Genomic DNA, 20,029 nt, shown 5'->3' with positions numbered 1-20,029 from the left:
CATGTCTTTTGAACTGCCTTTTCACAGTTAAAAGACTGTATTTCACCTTGTGACACACACACACACAAATCTTGTTTTACCTAGTTTTTCAGACATAGTAGCAGATTCTCTTCCAGAATACTAAATGAACTCAACTGACGCCAAAATTGTCCATTGTGGCAAAATCTCATTTAAAATTCATACTGCTTAGAAGTGTTTTTGTGGCAAGCTGGTGCTATTAAACCACACCTCTACTGAACTGGGTGCTATTAAACCGCATCTCTACTGAACTGATGATCTCTTCTTCCTTCAAGGTGTCTGCATTCACAGGTCAGAATGTTTGTGGTCTTTTATTTTTTTCACAAAATATAAGAAAGCTAATGCATCTCAGTCAGCTTTACAGTTTAGTTAGATATATTTTTAACACCACATAGAAGTTTAAGAAGACCTTGTCAGTGTGATTATTGTCAGTGACCCTATCACTGTGGTCAAGGGGATTGAAAGGGCCAGCTGAATGTGGCAAATCAACAGATGGTCACAGGACTGGTGTCACAGACAGGGGTTTGTCTACTTAGACCATGGGGCTTACTTTGAGAAACCTGGTCTGCTGGGGTCTGATGGTATCAGAGAGGGGATGACCATCTTCAATCATAGGCTTGCCAAGGTGGTAAAGAGGGCTTTAAAATAAAGTTGCTCTGAGAAGGGAACCTCAGTCCATCCCACTCCTCCCAGTTTGATGCCAGTGTCAGTGATAGATGCCCAGAGCCTGGAGAAGGGTCACAGTTCATCAGGAGAGCACCTGAAGAGCAAAACAAAGGAATTCCAGCCACTCCAGCCAATAAGTCAGCTTCATCATGGTCCAACTTAAACATCTCTATGCTAACACATGCAGCATGGGGAATAAATAAGAGCAGCTAAAGACATGCACATGCCTGCAGGGCTATGACATCATTGGCATTATGGAGTCGTGATGGGATGGTTCTCATGACTGGAGTGTCGGAATGGAAGGATACAGGCTCTTCAGAAAGGACAGGCAAGAGAAACAAGGAGGGGTTGTTGCTCTCCATGTCAATGAGCAGCTGGAATGCTTGGAGCTCTGCCTGGGTATGGATGAGGAGCTGACAGAGAGCTTATGGGTCAGGGAGAGCAGGGAAAGGTGACATTCTATTGGGGGTCTGCTACATGCCACCTGATAGATGACAGAGGAGCCAAAGAGAAGAGGTTCTATGCTGGACCTCATTCTCACCAACAAAAAGGGTCTGGTGAGGAATGTGAAACTCAAGGGCAGCCTTAGCTATACTGACCATGAAATTGTGCAGTTTGGGACTCAGAGGGCAGCGAGGAAGGAGCACAGCAAGCTCACTATCCTGGACTTTGGGAGAGCAGACTTAGGCCTCTTCAGGGATCTGCTTGGTACAGTACCATAGGACAAAGGCCTGGAGGGAAGAGGGGCCCAAAAAAGCTGATTAATATTCAAGGATCACCTCCTCCAAGCTCAAAAAAAAAAAGAGGCCTACAGAGGGTGGAAGCAAGGACGGGTAGCCTGGGAGGAATAAAGAGAAAATGTCTGAGCAACCAGGGATCAGGTTAGGAAAGTTAAAGCCCTGTTAGAATTAAATTTGGCCAGGGATGTCAAGGGCAACAAGAAAGGCTTCCATAAGTATATCAGTGATAAAAGGAAGACTAGAGAAATTATGGCTCTCTTTGAAAAGAAACGGGAGAACTGGTTACCTGGGATATGGAGAAGGTTGAGGTACTCTATGACTTTTTTGCCTCAGTCTTCACTGGCAAGAGTTCCAGCCCAAGTCCTGGAAGACAAAAGCAGGGACTGGGAGGATGATGAAACACCCACTATAGAAGTAGGTTGGAGACCAGCTAAAGAACCTGAAGGTGCACAGGTCCATGGGAACTAATAAGATACATCCATGGGTTCTGAAGTGACTGGCAGATGAAGTTGCTAAGCCACCGTCCATCATATTTGAGAAGTCATGGCAGTCCAGTGAAGTTTGCACTAGCTGGAAGAGGAGGAACGTAACCCTCATATTTATAAAGGGAAAAGAGGAAGACCCAGGGAACTACAGGCCAGTCAGTCTCACCTCTGTGCAAGATCATGGAGCAGATCCTCCTGGAAACTACACTAAGGCACATGGAAAATAAGGAGGTGATTGGTGACAGCCAACATGGCTTCACTAAGGGTAAATCGTGCCAGATGAATCTGGTGGCCTTCCATATGGGGTTACAGCATTGTTGGATAGGAGAAGAGCAACTGACATCATCTACCTGGACCTGTGCGAAGCATTTGACATTGTTCCGTATGATATCCTTGTCTCCAGATTGGAGATTTGATGGATGGACCACTTGGTGGGTAAGGAATTGGCTGGAGGTCAACGACTCAATGTCCAGGTGGAGATCAGTAAAGAGGGGTGTTCCTCAGGAGTCAGTACTGGGACTGACGCTGTTTAACATCTTTGTCTGCAGTGTGGACAGTGGAATTGAGTGAAACCTCAGCAAATTTGCTGATGACACCAAGCTGTGTGGTGAAGTCAACATGCCGTAGGGAAGAGATGCCATCCAGAGGGACCTTGACAGGCTTGAAATGTAGGCCTGTGCAAACCTAATAAGCTTCAACTAGGCCAAGTGCAATCTTGCATCTGGGCCAGAGCAACCCCAAGCATAAATACAGGCTGGGTGGAGAATGGATTGAGAGCAGCCCTGAGGAGAAGGACTTGGGAATTTTTGTTGATGAGAAGCTCAACTTGAGCCAGCAATGTGTGCTTGGAGCCCAGAAAGCTATCCGTATCCTGGGCTGCATCAAAAGCAGCATGGCCAGCAGGTGGAGTGAGGTGATTCTCCCCCTCTGCTCTGTTCTTGTGAGAGCACACCTGGAGTACTGAGTCTAGCTCTGGGGCTCCCAGCACAAGAAGGACGTAGATGTATTACAGCAAGTCCAAAGGAGCTCTACAATGAAGATCAAAGAGATGGAATACCTCTCCTGTGAAGACAGGCTGAGAGAGCTGGGGTTGTCCAGCCTGGAGAAGAGAAGGCTCCTGGAAAACCTTATAGTGGCCTTCCAGTACCTAAAGGGAGCCTACAAAGCTGTGGAAAGAGTGGCTGGAAAGCTGCCTGGAAGAAAGGGACCTGGGGATATTGGTTGATAGCCAGCTAAATATGAGCCAGCAGTGTGCTCAGGTGGCCAAGAAGGCCAACAGCATCCTGGCTTGTATCACAAATAGTGTGGCCAGCAGGACTAGGGAAGTGATTGTCCCTCTGTACTCGGCTCTGGAGAGACTGCACCTTGAATACTGTTTACAGTTTTGGGCCCCTCAATACAAGGACATTGAGGTACTGGAGCATGTCCAGAGAAGGGCTACAATGCTGGTGAAGTGTCTAGAGAACAGGTCTTACGAGGAGCAGTTGAGGGAATGGGGGTTATTTAGCCTAGAGAAAAGGCTCAGGGAGACCTTATCTTTCCCTACAACTACCTCAAAGAAGGTCGTAGAGAGCTGGAGGTCATTCTCTTCTCCCCACCAATAAATGATTGGACAAGAGGAAAAGTCCTCAAGTTGTACCAGGGAAGGTCTAGGTTGGATATTAGGAAAAATTTCTTCACTGAATGGTTGTGAAAAGTTGGAACAGGCTGTCCAGAGAAGTAGTCAAGTCACCATTTCTGGAGGTATTCAGAAGATGTGTAGATATGGTGCTTAGGAATATGGTTTAGCTCTAGACTTGGCAGTGCAAGGTTAACTGTTGGACTTGATGATCTTGTAGGTCTTTTACAACCTAAATGATTCTATGATTCTGTGCTTCTATAAGAGAGCTGGAGAGGGACTCTTTGTTAGGGAGTGTATCTATAAGACAAAGAGTAAGGGTTTTAAACTAGAAGAGGGTAGATTTAGATTAGATATAAGGAAGAGATTGTTTACTATGGGGGTGGTGAGGCACTGGAACAGTGTCCCTTCCAACCCAAACCATTTTATGATTCTATGATTAACCTGTAGGTTGGCTACAGAGAGAGAAACAACCAGAGAGAACTGACAATGCTAAGAAATTAGATAGTATTCAAGAAAAGCTATCTTCCTTCTCAGATATTACTATGATGATTTTGTATGTATGAAACAGTATAGTCTTTAGTCTGCACTGTTTTCCTGGTGAAGTTTTCTGAATGCTCAGATGAATCCTCGGCTTTGTACCAATAATTTAATAAACTAGCATGTGTTCAGAAGAGCTGCTGACTTTTAAGCACACCACTTGTGGAGGATGCAGTCAAGAATGCTATTGGATGCAGAGGATGTAGAAATCTGCTAATGTTGCTATATCACCAAACTAGATTAGGGCAGCACCATGGGACTAGTGAGGGAAGAGTTCTTGTCAGGTATGTACATTCACTTCTCACATCTTCGTGCAGTTTGTTCCATTTGACAGATTTCTCTACTTTACTGCTCATATCTCAAGGTGTGAATTAGTGTAGAGTGAAAATGATGCTACAAGACAACTTTTTGCCTCTAGCCGTTGCTTTCTTTCTTTTGACAGAAAGTGTAGTGACAGATTATTTAGATCTTTCCCACTAGATCTATATCCCAATAAGGATGATAGAAGAAAGAAGTGCCAGAATTTCCCAGAAGTGTTGTAGAACTGAGCACACAAGTGACAAGGATTGCCTCTGATTGCTCACAGCATGGTAATCTCTGATTAGAATAAACATAGGTCTAGCAGTGACTTCTTATGAAAAAGCAGGATCAATTATACCATTCTATCATTACTATCAGTATAGTAATCTATGCCATATTTATTATATACAGTCTACCAAGATTCTCAATGTTGACAATTCCACACACCTCTCAGGTATTTATTTCAAAAGCTAAAATAATCTAAACCTAGAATGATCATGAAAACAGTATGCCAAACTAGACCATACTTCAACTGAGCCCTTGTAGTTATTGAAATAGGGGGCACTTCACAACAGAAATGGTTAGAATGACAGTAGTTCTGCAGAGCGTTGTATCTTATAAAGAAATTTCTAAACAGTTAGTGAAGAACTTTTAGTTATTGATCCAAGTAAAATGTTCATCATGCTAATTGAGTCTTTACACAAAGAGTTTATATCTGAGCAAAAATGTACTAAGTGTAGGCTTTGCACTCTTACAGAGGCAGGAGGAGGATGAAAGAGATCCTTATTGTTTCAGGACCTAGCAGTACCAAATAATAGAAATAAAATTAGAGCTTCTCCTGTTGACAACACAGTCAGTTTGATCATAGGATGTGACAGCTGTTCCGATCTTCATCTGTACCATCAGTTCTGGGCTCCCTGGCACAAAAAAAGACAGGGATCTCCCGGAAAGAATCCAGCAGAGGGCCATAAAGATGATACAGGGCCTGGAGCATCTTCCCTATGAGGAAAGGCGGAGAGACTTGGGTCTGTTCAGCCTGGAGAAAAGAAAACTGAGAGGGGATCTTGTTAATGTTTACAAATACCTTAAGGGTGGGAGACAGAGGGATTTGGCCAACCACTTTTCAGTGGTTTGTGGGGACAGAACAAGGGGAAATGGCCACAAAATGGAGTACAGGAAGTTCTGCACCAACACGTGAAAGAACTTCACGGTAAGGGTGATGGAGTGCTGGAACAGGCTGCCCAGGGAGGTTGTAGATTCTCCTTCTCTGGAGATATTCAAGACCTATCTGGACACCTTGCTGGGCAGCCTGCTCTAGGGAACCTTCTTTGGCAGGTGGCTTGGACCCGATGATCTCCTCAGGTCCCTTCCAACCCCTACAATTCTGTGATTCTGTGATTTTGTGGTCTTTGAACTACATTGAAATTACACACTTGACATTGTTGAAAAACAGAATTTTGTAAAACAACGTCAAATTCAAAGGTGCTAAATGAGAAATTAATAGAATGATATACTAATAGCATGTATCAGTAGATCATTAAAATGATCCCAGTCTTCGCATACTGTGAGCATACTTGTTTCATCTTAGTGTCTATTTCTAGGAGAAATGATAGACAGGAACAGGTGCATATTTTGGGGTTGTTCAGATGTATTATATCAATAGGACATAGAATGCATGCATTCAACTTATTGTTTTTCAGCACTCCATGCTGGGATTTTTAGATGGGTTCACAGCTTTTTGCTCTTTTGATTCTCATCTGTTAGCCACCCTTGCAAGAAATCAGCAGCTGCTTTGGCTACTGGTACCTGTCCGTCTTCCTTGGGATTATGACATTCTGCTCCCATTGACACCCAAATAACTGATTGCCTAGGTGTGCAAGGTAGAGATCACTAGAAAGTAGAAAACAGATCCATTGGGGCATTCTTAAACAACGTAAATTTTAAAATTTCCAAATTGATTTTTTTTTTGAGAGAGAGTGTGCATGAGTTCTAATGAAAAGGCTGTCAGTTCTTCCTATCTACAACACTCTTCTATTCACATGAAAACAGGAACTATCTCTAAAAATAATAATAATAATAATAATTTTTCAAGGAGGTGGGAAAGATTTAAATTCAGTTCCTTACTGTATGGAGGTATAACTTGAAGCTAATATTCTAGTAGTGTTGTTGCAGAACATGAATCAATGTTGGAAAGCAGGTTCCATCTGACTGGGTGTTATTACAAAGCTTACAATAATAATGCTTTAGCTAGATTACTGCTGCCCTGAGCATATGAAAACTTCCCATGTAAACATCTAATTAACTGTCTTAAATTTACAACAATCTAATTTTAATGAAATTAAAGTTTAGTGTGCTGCAGGTTAATATGAAAAATATTTCTGCTATTCATATTATATTGCTGAAGTTAATGTTAACACTACAGGCATAGGATAATTTGGCTGGTTTAAGCTGTGTCTTTAACCAGTATAAATTAAAGCAGATCCATGTGGTTGAATAAAACTCTCATTTTACAATGGATAAAGGTTTGCTCCCTTGAATACATGGTCTATTTGTATTTTCACTCTCGCATACCCAGTCTGCCAAGTTGTCTTTCTAATGAGTGAAACACAGAAATATCTTAAAATAACTAAAATTTCCCCATGTATTTTTCTTTTTCCTGAGGGAATTATGAAGTCCTACAAGCACATTATTTTTTTTTAAGCTTCTGAGAAAAATAGGGTAAGTTAATAATTCATTGTTGTCACCTAGGAACATGGAAAAAAATATTGTGATAAAAGTATTTCTTGAAAAGCAAGAACTTTTTCTAAGTAGCAGAATATTTCTGACATTGAAACAGTGTGAAAAAAAAAGAATAAACTTAATTATTAAAAATATTAAAATATTAATATAGGTTTTAATTTTAAATGCATCAGTAGAACAATATGGTAATAAATACAAAAGAATGTTTTCATACTTTTTTGAGTCATTTCAGCGTGTTTGTAGATATATAGTCCTAAAGCCAACATATTTTATAAAAAGGTTTTTAAAAGAATTTTTTGACTGTAATGAAGAGCATAAAGACCTTAAACAGCCCTTCCTACTCTCTGGAACACTTTTTCTGATATAAATTCTGATAAATTCTTCCAGTTTTTCCTATTCATACGAGACCAAACACATATTAAGGCATAATATTAGAGCACAAATGCAAGGTGTCTGTTAGCAAAGTGATGCTAAATTTTCAAAATGTACAAACTGATCTCTCTTACTTAAGAGTATTATTGAAAACTAAAATAATGACAAATTTTATTGTTTGTTTATTTTATATAGGTAATGGACTACTTATTTGAATCTCTATTCCATTTACTGTTAGGCTCTGGTTGAGTTTAATACTGCAGATGTTTACGTTTTAGGACATTCATGTCGTCATTGACTTTAGTTATTAACAGGGTCTTTAAACCTAATAGTGTACTGAAGTGCCTGTCTGAAATGAGGAATTAATAAGAAGCACGGTTAAAATCAGTAATGACCAACCCACTCGTACAGAGAAAAAAGCACTTCAAGAGACCATGTTCATTCTGACATATCAGTGGTTTCCAGCCATTACTGCTCAGCAACACTGCAGAAATTGTACTTATTCTCTGTGCTTAGAACAGAAATTACATTAGTTAGCAAAAGCTGACTTTTAATGCTTGTTGCCTGAAATTGCATGTACCTATGTGGACACCATTTGCGTTGTTAAAATCTGTGTATTTGCATACACAAATGGTTTTGTGCAGCAAACGTCAAGGACAAAATGATAGGCCCAGTTGTGGCTCCTTTGTAAAAAACTTGCCCTGAGACAGTTTGCATAGATTAGATTAAATAGAGCTGTAAGTAATTTACAGCACATTAATGATAAATCTTAGCACATTCCCATGACCTAGCATATCACACACAGGAATTACACTATTATAAATGTTTGAAAATCTGAAGAAAATCCAACTAATTTTGTATTCTGCTAAGGGATTGGGCCAAACATCGCCTTTTTTCTAATCAGTATTATATTTTAATTTATATTTATATTATAATATAGAATATTATATATTCTAATCAATATTTAAATAAAAAACTCCATCTAGTGTGATAATATAAAAAATGTATATAAAGTAGATGGTATTCTGGTTATTTAAGTGGTTTTACTATAGCAATAACTCATATTCATTTCCTGTGAGATTTCGAGGCTTGTACATCTATTATGAAGGAGGGAGAGAAAGCACAGGGAAATGAGAGAGCTCACAGTCATTCAAGGAGAAATAAAAGTTTCAGCTATTTACAAATACTTGTCCTGATTCCTTGTAATCTACATTAAAGAATACTGACAGGTCCCATAACCAAGCTAATGTGAAATGACAGATTGCTCAGATCCAAACATTCTAAAGGGCCACAGGCTAAGTGAGTCAGAGCAGCTTCTCTGCATTTGCATCTTAAAGGTTCTTATTTCCAATATGCACGCAAACCAATTTCATACGTCTTTTTTAGACCCTGCTGAGAAACATGGGGGGAAAAATTCTAACCACTTGAATAACTTACAATCTTCTTTTACCTAGTTTCTGTGTGTTCAAGTTTACAAAACTGTTGACTAAATCTTCAATGAATTTCTAATTAATGCTCCCCTGACTGCTTTGATTGTTATTAGCCCTATAAATATAACTTTAGTGTGGAAGAGTCAAAAGTACAAAAAAAAATAAAAAAAAGAAAGGCAAAAGTAAGCATAACTTAATCAAACTACTCACTACTAATTCTTCTTCCCCTCAGAAAAATGCCCACACATTTGGTTTTTTTGTTGGCTTTTTTAATATATGTATATATTTCAAAAAACATAAAGCTCCAAATATAATCTGCCTGGCTGTCATTTTTATCAGTGTCCCCTCTACTAATCTCCAATAAAATCCTAAAGACTGTATAGTAATTATAACTTTTGCTGTGTTCAACCACTCATATCCTTCAACATATGGACTCCAGGGTCCATCACAGAAATTAAAACAAAACCTAGCTACTGCATCAGTACCTCTGTTTGTGAGAATCTGTTATGAATGATACAACAGAATCAAACTTAGAGTTTTCACTTCTCATTATCTTAATTTTGATGGAAGACTCTGCTCACCGATTTTACATGTGATAGGAAGAACAAATGCACATCCTGACTGTGGTGAATCAAGGTAAAACTGTCCCTGCTGATAAAGATGGCTGAGATTTTCCACCCTCTAAACCAGTATGTCCTCTATTGGCTATAGACGATATCTGAGAGCTTTCTTACTGAATGGTAGCAGATATTAACAAGGAAATATATTGTCTGAAGCGCAGCAAAGAAATAAGAACATCTGGACTATTAATTCATTTCATTTATCCTTAAGAACTTAAAGGGAAAATAATCATCAATAATATAGCAGGCAGAATAGACCTCCTTGTTTTACATGAAGACAGTGATGACTGCATGTCCTCCTTCTTTATCCTTTCCCTCAAAATAAGGCAAAATATTACAGCCACTCTCACAAGTTTGTTTTCTGTGCATAAAACAGGAAGGAAGAAACATGGAATTTTTAAAATCAAAACACTGTAAAATAAGAGATACTTCTTTATGCCACACTAGCACTTCTGATATGAACAACTCTTAAATATCGTGTTTTACACAGTCCTCTTTGCTAAATCATGACAAACCTGAAGGAAGTTGAACTTTGTCATTCACATTTGTGGGGACCTCATACTCTGTTCATCCCATCATCAGTTTTCTCTCTCTCTCTGCCAGTCAACACTGATTAAGAGAAGGCATTTCTAGTTGGCAAGCAGAGGACTTCCAAACACCTTCAAATATCTTCAAGGAAAGATCCAGCATTTCCTATAAGTATAATTTATATTCATCAACTTCTTAGAAGACAGTCTCGAAGAATACCTTTCTAATCACCAAAACAAATCAATCTCTCACACACAAATGATATGAACTTTCATCCTTCCAAATAAAAAAGCACACCTTTATCAAGTATCTTACCTTCCCTGATGCATACTTTATTAGTAAAAGAGTAAAATTAATGAAAGGGCTGATCTGTGTGAACTAATGCATTTTTGTTTAAAAGAATGTACTAAAAATGTTTCCAATCTTAAGTGTTACTGCTGAACAGGAGCTTTGAGTAGATTGCAAATGTTTTTACAGTGAAAATATTCAGTTGGAAATACTGTCTGAAAACTATAATTACTGAGCATTTTACAGCCTTCCAATGTCAATCTAAGTCCAATCCTGAAGCCTTAAGGAAAAAAAATACATTCTTATGCATGCTTTTATGGTTTTATAACAATTCTCAATTTAGTTTACTGAATTATGCTGTAATTAACAAAGTTTACTTTATAGAAAGGCTATATGTATAGAAAGGTTAATATGTATTTCCAAACTTGCTGATATTCCAGACAAGAAAACCACAGACATTGCAAGCTGGGCATCCAACTGCTGCAGTACTTCAAATAAAATCATAGTGGGAAAGTATAATATACACAGACATCATATACACTTGGAAAATTACATTCAATTTCAGTTTAGCTCTTTTCATTATCAATCAATATTTTAGCTTCATGGGTATACAGTATGCTGTGAAGAATGTGGTTAACCTGAGAGAGCAGGTAGTCACCTGAGAGAGCAGGTGTTCAAGTTCAAAGACCAGCATCACATTTGGTGCTCACCACTACCATCAGCAGCAGAATTTATATGCTTTAATTCTTTAGACTGTCTCTAACATTACACCACCATCTTAAGTGCCCCTCCCTTTCTCTCTGCCCCACAGATTCCTACTGCCCTTGAGAGTCCCTATAGTATCCTGGCTCACATCCAGACTTCCAAAAGACATAGTTACACAAGCTTCTATGTCTGTGCTGTAAGCAGTTAAGTCATCTCGTAGGTTTTGTATTACATTTCTCAGCCCTATGCAGGTGTCTTGGATACCTTTGGACTATTTCAATATGAATGAAAAGGAGCAAATTCACAGAGCATAAGTTGCCACTGTCCACAGTGCCTGATTCAGGGTTTCTGTTCACTGTAGCTTTATTCCCATCCTATGTCTTGGATGTATATTTGTGGCCAAAAACTGATGCATTCGTCAAGCATACCTCTCAGTTTTGGCTGAAAGTTTAGTTCATGAGCTCATAGACTGCTTCTTGATAATAGCCAAAGCCAGAATAAGGGGAGAAAATGGGGGAATTCACTTCTGAATCATACTTTTGATGTAAACAGCAGTTGCGATTCTCTGCCTCACGTGATGTCAGGTGATAATAGGCATTTATGGCATCGTATGAGGAGCGTATGAGGAGCAGCTGAGGTCACTGGGCCTCTTCAGCCTGGAGAAGAGGAGGCTGAGGGGAGACCTCATCGCTGTCTACAACTTCCTCACGAGGGGGAGTGGAGAGGCAGGTGACCTATTCTCCGTAAACACCAGTGATAGGACCCGCGGGAATGGTGTCAAGCTGAGGCAGGGGAAGTTTAGGCTGGACATCAGGAAGAGGTTCTTCACCGAGAGGGTGGTTGCACACTGGAACAGGCTCCCCAGTGAAGTAGTCACTGCACCAAGCCTGTCTGAATTTAAGAAGAGATTGGACTGTGCACTTAGTCACATGGTCTAAACATTTGGGTGGACCTGTGCGGTGCCAGGAGTTGGACTTGATGATCTTTATGGGTCCCTTCCAACTCAGGATATTCTATGATTCTATGATTTGTGTTTGGGGAACTATCTCAAGATTTGAGGGTGAGATTCAGTTCCAGGTTGAGATATCTGAGTTTAGATATCTATAATATGAATTAGATGTGGCATTTTATTACTGTCAATAGAGACACTACTGATTCTATGTGAAAGATCCATGAATTAACATGTACAATAGAAGCTCATCTCACCTTATTTTCATTTTACAAGCATCTTCTAAACAGACGGGTATTCTTTCCTTCTTGGCCGTCCTTATAATAGAACTCCTGAGTGCTAGCTCTGATTAAAATTAATCTTTCTGAATACTGATGATCTCAGTACTGATGTTTGACCTATACTCCAGGTTATGTTTTCCCAGTTCCTTAATTATAAACACTTCCATAACAAGCGGCTGGTTAGTATCTGCTATATTCTAGGGTTGCATTTGCCTTTGCTGTATAGTACTGTTAGTTCAGAGCAACATTCACTACTTTTCTATGAATGTGACTCTAAGAACCACCAAAGCCCTTCTGTTTGATACTTGCTGCATCAGTGAACTGTTTGTTTCAGCAAATTTCTATCATCCTTCTTTTTGTATCCTCATCATTATGAAAAATAAGATGATATTTCAAAGACCCAGCTCTCTTTCAACAAAATTGATTTTCCTCTTCTGTTCAGACAGTTCCTTAACCATCTTAAATTTCTGTATTAAACTTGTTTAAACAGTCATGTGAATTCCAGTAGCCTCATCACTAAACACTTGGAAGATGAAATCTGCATTCATTTTCTCTAGAAAATATTTCTCTTATTAAATGTTATAATAATTTAGTCTTGCCCTGCAGTTTTATGTTAGTTAAATCATGTTGAATTTTATCTCCTGTCCATTTGCTGTCATTATCCCAATTATTCTTTTTACTAATATTCTTGCTAAAAGTCTTTTTTTTTTTTTGCTTTTGGTATTAAACCAGCATATTTACTGATTTCAAGACATCAATTCTTATATCTTTTTCTCCACATTATTATGCAGACAATTTTTTCTACGGAGAGAGTAAGCTTATATGCCAATTTTTTCAGAGTCCTTGGATGGACAACACCTATCTCCTTTAAGTTTTGCTTGAACTTAGATACAATAATCTCTAAACTATCACCTTGATCCATCTCTTCCCTATACCTTCATCTATAATCATAATTTTTCCCTCAGTTTATAATGTTGGTTTTTTCCTGAATTGTTCAATTTTTCTTAACTATATTCCAACCTCATTTCTTCTCTCTTTGCCACCCTTCTGTTTATGATGTTAAAAAAAAAAAACTTTTCCTACAGAATTTTCTTATTAAAATATGTTGACATACTACACGGGTGGTCTCTCCATGACAGATATTTGCAGGGCGGAGGGAAAAGTCTGTGTTCCTGCTGTGTACAGCAAGTGTTATGTGAATAAATAAAGCATTTCAGTTTTCATCATAACAAGCCTCTGGCTTTTTTCCCAAACACAAAAAGGGAGAACAAATGAATGTTATGTATTTTAAGGAAAGTATTAATTTCTGAGTTAAATAATTCACCAGTAAATGTGTTTTCAATTCCTTTGATTGAGCAATTATTCTTTTCCTCATGGATACCAAGAGCTTTTAGCTAAATAGAATGTAGCTGATAATATGTATAAGATTCATTAGATAATCTTCCATATGCATCCAACTTTCTTTCCCTCCGAGATCAGAATGAAAAACAGTTTTATATCATGACTTATGCTGTGTATAAGCTTTTTTAAATTTGTAAACATTGTAGGAGTGTCCTTTCATTTGTCTGATGCTGACAGTATGATGGCAACTATTACTGTTCTGCAAAGGCTACTATCATACTAATAATACAATGTCCTCAGAACATTGATCACCGTGTATCTTGAGAGGAAATATACAAAAGCCTACTTGCACCAAGAAGGAAAGAAGGAAGCTTACATCCCAGTCAGTTCTTAAACCAGATATCATTCTAGTGAAACGTACTCCTTTTTACTTCAGATGTGAAACTAGTCGCAGGTGTGAAATATTGTAACAAAATTTCAGACCTTCCCATTTGTGTTAATAAATAAATAAATAGGTAGATAAAAGGAAGCTCAAAATTCTGATACAAACCAGTTATCTAATATAATTTTGCTTTCTAAAAAATTACCTTTAGACAAATAATGTGACTCAAAAACTGATACAGATTAGTTTAGAGTAAGAGGGGACATACAGCATCATATTATACTGGGGAATTTGTTTGTTGACATGTCTTTTCTTTGCTCCATTCGCATTTGAAGCTATTTAGCTATTATTTTCTTCTATCTTTTTTGCTGAGAACAGTAAGTAGTTTTACATCTGAAGTGAATAGGTGTACATTTTTTCATGAGAATAACATTCTGTTTTCTCCAACACTATTTCTATAAACCTCATATAATAAAACACCAAAGTCAGAGAACGAAGTGTTTTTTTGTTTGTTTATTTTTGTCTGTTTTTGTTTTGTTTTGTTTTTCCTGACAGTAAAAGATATTCAGTCACATATTGGTGATTTGGTTTGAACACATAACTGAATCTTAAGTATTTATTTCATCACTGCTAATTTAAACAAAACTCAGTTTTGCACTTTAAGGTGTCCAGCCTACAAAGGGAATTCCTTCCATTTATTGTTTGTTGAAGAGCCCAACCCAGACCTGTTAATAAGGGTGGTGAGAGATCCTTACTCCTGGTGAAACACTTTTCTATGAAGAATAAACTATAACATTGCAGTCTCCACAGTTTCTGACCATAGCCTCAACACGGTATTCCTAGCAGAAGGAATATTAGTCACTACTTTAACAAACAGAAAACCTTCACTGCAGAGGTATATCTAAAAATCCAGACATGGCTGGGAAAGACCACCCATCCACTTAGACACTTGAATACAGAGAGAGATCTTAATCTTACTTTCAAAATACAGGAGAAGGAAGCACTCCTCATCTCCTCCACTTCCGTGTGATACCTGAAAGCATTTGTTGAGAATTATCTTCCTTCAGTGTCCATGCCTGCTGAACAGCTTCCAACCCATACCTCCTATGTCCTTTGAAGAGCCCTAACAACCACCCAGCCTAGGAATAAAAGTGCAATATCTGCAAGCAGGGTTTGGCTTAATTGCCATTTAAGAGATGCCATTTAGCCTTGCAGTTCTCTGTCAGGACAGAAGTATTATGTGTGTTGTTTTTTGTTGTAGTTATTGGGTTTTGTTTGTTTTGTTTTGTTTTAATGTTTTTCCAGGGCTTCAGATTTAACATAAATTCTGGGGCTTTGTTTCTTTTAGATCAGTTAAAGCATGTTAATTTGCATTTCTGTATAGCTTAATGTATTTTATGACTAATACAGTGTAAGCAAAGACAAAATTTGAAATTCCCAAGTGTAAATGGCTAAATATTTCTCATGAGTATACTTCAGTGGGGTTATTCAACTGAGAAATGTGGTGAAACTGGAATCATACTAGACTCAGTGTAAAAAAAAAATACTAAACTACAAAAAAGCAGAGATTATTTAAGTGTATGTTATACTGTGTAGTAATGCTATCAATCATACTTTGACTAGATATAATTAATTTTTTTTTCCAGCTCTCTTTTACATTTTGCTTTCCGTTCTTCTTAGATTTGGTTTTTAAGATTATTTTTTTTTTAATGAAATTTCTTGTGGTTATTCTGACAAAATATAACAGTGAAACTTTAAACGCAAATTATGAAGAATCACCTTTTTACTTTTTACAAAATATTCATTAATATTCACCATAGATATGTGTTAAAAGATACTAATCCACTGATGACTCCTTGTAACTGTATGAATTAAGGAAAAAGGAATAAAATGGGTTTATTACAAACCTTTTGAAACAGGAGAACTCCATTATCATCTTCCTCATCCCTAGCTACAGAGGCAGCAGCCCTTAATCTTATTTATTAGCTGTAAAATTTATCATCATGGAATTTGGCTGCTAGGAATGGAGATATATTTATGTATTTTTCCTTTTCAGGATAACTATTCTTCCACATGGGAGCCTGCGAATCCTGAACGCTTCTAAGTCTGATGAAGGACGGTATTTATGTCAAGGTGTAAATGTATTTGGGTCTGCAGAAATCATTGCATCAGTATCTGTTAAAGGTATGACAAAATACTTTGATGTTATTGATGATATCTCATTGCTAATATTTGTATACATATTAAATCAACCAGATCATAAATAGTTCTATAAATTAAAAAAAAATAGAGGAAGAAAAAATAAAAATCAATATCCCTTTTAACATATTTTATCTTTGGGATCTCACTTGCTCATACCCCTTTCTGAAGAGGATTCAAGTCTGGGGAAAAAAAAAAAGGCAATAAACATTATAAGGAAAGATAACTTAGTTTCTTAGAACACTGACAGTAATCAAAGCACAATTACAATTGAGTTACAATTATTTTCTAAGACACATTTTTCTCACTTTGCAGGTGAATTCTTATATTGCCTTTCATTTTAGATGTTGAAGACCATTTTCAATGGTCATCTTGGTATATTTATGCCTGGATTTTTTTTTATTATTTTTCATTTATTTTTTACGAGACAAAATAATGCAATCACAAGATTCCAGGTGTTACAGTTTTAAAAGCAAGCAAATATATATATATATGTATATACATATATTTCAGTGTTTAGCACTATACATTTGAAAAAAAAAAAAAAAAAACAATAAATGCAGGGTCTGAGTAAACCAAGCAGAACTCAAAAACATTGTATTTATGCCTTGCCATAACTAGACTTTCACTGAAATGTTCTTTATCCTTCTATATTTCAAGAACCAACAAGAATAGAGCTGACTCCCAAGAAGATAGAGTTAACAGTTGGAGAAAGCATTGTCCTCAGTTGCAAAGCCCTTCATGACAGCACACTAGATGTCACTTTCTACTGGACACTTAATGGGCAGCCAATTGACTTTGATAAAGAAGGTGGACACTTTGAAAGCATCAAGGCAGTAAGTGATCATATGTATGGTTTTTATGTCTGCTGCAAAGTGATGAAAATTTGCTTTTACATGTTTTTAACATGATTTTTCATGCCTCCCATCTACAAAAGTCTAACAAAATTGAAAGATAACTTGTTTCACTACTGTTGGAAAGAAGAGGTACAAACTTCAGGTCACTAGAGTTAATTCTGCATCTGTTAATATTAGTGAGGTACCTGTTGATCGTTGTGAGGGAACAGAAAGTAGTTTGAATCAAACCTTCCTTACATAATGCTACTGATTTTAATACAAAAAGGATGCTGCTATAAACTTTGATATCTTTCTTACAGATAGTATGGTTGTTGGAGTGTCCTTATCTCCCAATGTTTTTATTTATTTATCACATATTTTGTTATCTGAATAGCAAGGACTATGTTTTATTCTCCAGCCTTCTCTCCTCCACCACCATCCCCCGCCGCCCCCCTAACCCCCCCCCCCCGCCCCACTGAGTAGATTCTAGCTGTGCAACTGCTATTAAAGTAAATAAAAATCATATTGTAAAATATGCATACAAATTATATACATTAAAAACAAAAACAATTTCATATGATCAAATAGTATGATAAAGTAATGCAAGCCCATCCCATGTAAAACTGTTTGAACTTTTCTAAGTAGAAAGAAATTTCTTAATGTGAATGAGTCTGGAAATAAAAGCTACAGACATTTACTTCAATTTTCCCATAACGAAATGTCCATGCTATGTTAACAGAGAAAAATGAACCTCACAAAGGTAAGGAACTTTTAAAAGTCAATGTGTCTAATTTGAGTACAATATAGCAAAGTTAACTTTGCATTTAAAATCTTGTCAGTGGCAGTCAATTTATTCTTCTGCTTGGCTTTATATGTCATACTGTATTCATTTTGTATGTGTGTTGGTGGTGAGGGATTTGTTTTTTTTGTTTGTTTTCATTTTTGTTTTTGTTTTGTTGGACTTCAATAAGCTTTGTCATTGAAAACTATTAGCAAGGTGTGAAGGTTCTTAGCATACTTGTCTTCATCAAAAATCCAATACTCAAAATTCAATACTAAATATTTAAGAAGGAAAAACTGTAATTCTTTCTTTCCTTTCCTTTCTTTCTTTGTTTTTCTTTCCTTTTCTTTCTTTCCTTTTCCTTTTCCTTCCTTCCTTCCTTCCTTTTCTTTTTTTTCTTTTGTCTTTCTGTCTTTATTTTATTCGTTTTTCCTTTTCTTTCTTCCTTTTCTTTCTTCCTTTTCTTCCCTTCTTCCTCTGTTACTTCAAATTTAAAGCATCTTGTGGTTCAAGAAAACACCCTATGCTTACAGTTTAAATCAAGTTATTTCAAAAAATTTGAAATCTAAAGTGTGTTACACAGTTCCTTTAGTACATTTCAGGATCTTCAGTTCTGAAGGGAATTTCTAACCACCTAGAAAAATCCTCAGGCTAGGAAATTACCAAAGACATGTCTCCTACCAAAGTAAAGCAAAATTAATGGAATTTATTTTGTTATATGAACACAGGGATTTGTAAATCTTTTAAGAAGAGTTATTCCATAATTTCATTTCCACCACAGACAGCCATCAAACTGATAGAATTAAGGTCCATTCAGAGTGAGAACCTGAAGTAAGACATAGTGGGACATTTTCAGAGTAATATTCACGCAGTCATAATGGAGTCAATGTTCAATATCTAAACGACTAAGTGGATAAAAAAATGGTTGTATAAGAAACAAAAATCTGTCATCTTTATCATCAGAGGCACAGAAACCTAACCATTTCCTAAATGTTTTTGTAAAATGTACTTTTTTTAACAAATTGCAAACTTCAGCTGATCATAAAAGAAAAACAAGCTGAAGAGAAGGAATGCATATTTTTTAAAATATTGCAAAATTAGGGTCTACTTTGTTCTTATTAAGCCAGTGTTAAAATAGTGAAATACTAAATAGTTTTAAAGAAATAACAAAATGATGCCAAAATGATTTTTTTTTTTTTTAAACTGGATTAGCTTGATTTGCCTTTACAAGATTGCTCACACAAGAATTGTCAGGCCATGCTTCATTTACTTGCATTCCTAAGTCATTTAAATGTCAAGATATTTCTGTTTTTTGTTTGTTTGTTTGTTTGTTTTTGTTTTTGTTTTGTTTTCAGAAGTTTTGTTTTTTTTTCAGTAGTTTAGGCTTGGATGAACTAGAAGAGGGCTCAAGATACCTACTGACTCATTACAGGATAGGGATGGGAGAAACACTCCTTTTCAGGACAGATGTACCAGAGCATGACCAGTTAGGACAATCCTCACTAAAATTTTCTGAATGCCGTTGGAGATATCTGACACATCCTTCTCCTGCTTTAAAAGTAGTAGTAAAATCCTATGCAGATCTCCATTTACCGAAAGGCCTGCCTGTGTTGTCTTGAAATCAAGTTGTATCATAAGATGCAAAACTCCAAAGTAGTAATTGTGGATATACAATAAACTTTCTGTGTTTTGACAGACATTTGGAGAAGAAAACCCAATAAAAATTCCCATACCTATTCATTTCCAGAGCCTAGTTAATTGCATCTCATCTACCTTTTTGTTAAATACATGAGTGTGTAAAATTAATCAAGAGGTTAAATAGATATTCCTTTACTTCATTAAAACCTAAAGTATGACCATGCAGTAGGGGAAAGCAACATAAAATAAACCTCTTCTGTCTATCCCATCAGGTAATCTCCTTTAATCCATCCATTCTCAAAGAGTGATACACAATATGATAAAGACACTGCTTTAAGAATGCAGAGTAAAGGAACTTGAACACTTGAAATCTAATAGAATTCCGTTTATAACCCTTACTTTATATTTTAGAAAAAAAAAAATGCATGAGTTGATCCTGCACAACATGCTTTTATTTCAGTTCATCTAAGAAAAATAATATCCTTTGTGTGCATGAAGTTCTATAATTATACATCCAGTTTGTGCTGCATACACTGATTCTTCATCAGATTAAAAAAAAAAAAAAAAGTTCAG

At 36.8% G+C, this 20,029-nt stretch overlaps 1 protein-coding gene across 4 annotated transcripts in view; it reads left to right on the top strand.

The window, feature by feature from the left end:
* Positions 1–20,029, top strand: part of CNTN5 (contactin 5) — a 677,796-nt gene that overhangs the window by 594,856 nt on the left and 62,911 nt on the right. For all 4 annotated transcript variants that reach the window (XM_083820927.1, XM_083820925.1, XM_083820928.1 and 1 more), the window contains 2 exons: positions 16,059–16,186; positions 16,862–17,037. In XM_083820927.1, coding sequence (XP_083677053.1) covers positions 16,059–16,186; positions 16,862–17,037 — 304 coding nt within the window. The remainder of the gene's footprint in view (positions 1–16,058; positions 16,187–16,861; positions 17,038–20,029) is intronic.

Source organism: Anser anser (genome assembly GCF_964211835.1).
Source record: "Anser anser genome assembly, chromosome: 1".
Classification (NCBI taxonomy): Eukaryota; Metazoa; Chordata; class Aves; order Anseriformes; family Anatidae; genus Anser; species Anser anser.
Note: the sequence above shows the minus strand (reverse complement) of the source record. Positions and strands in the feature narration are given on the sequence as shown.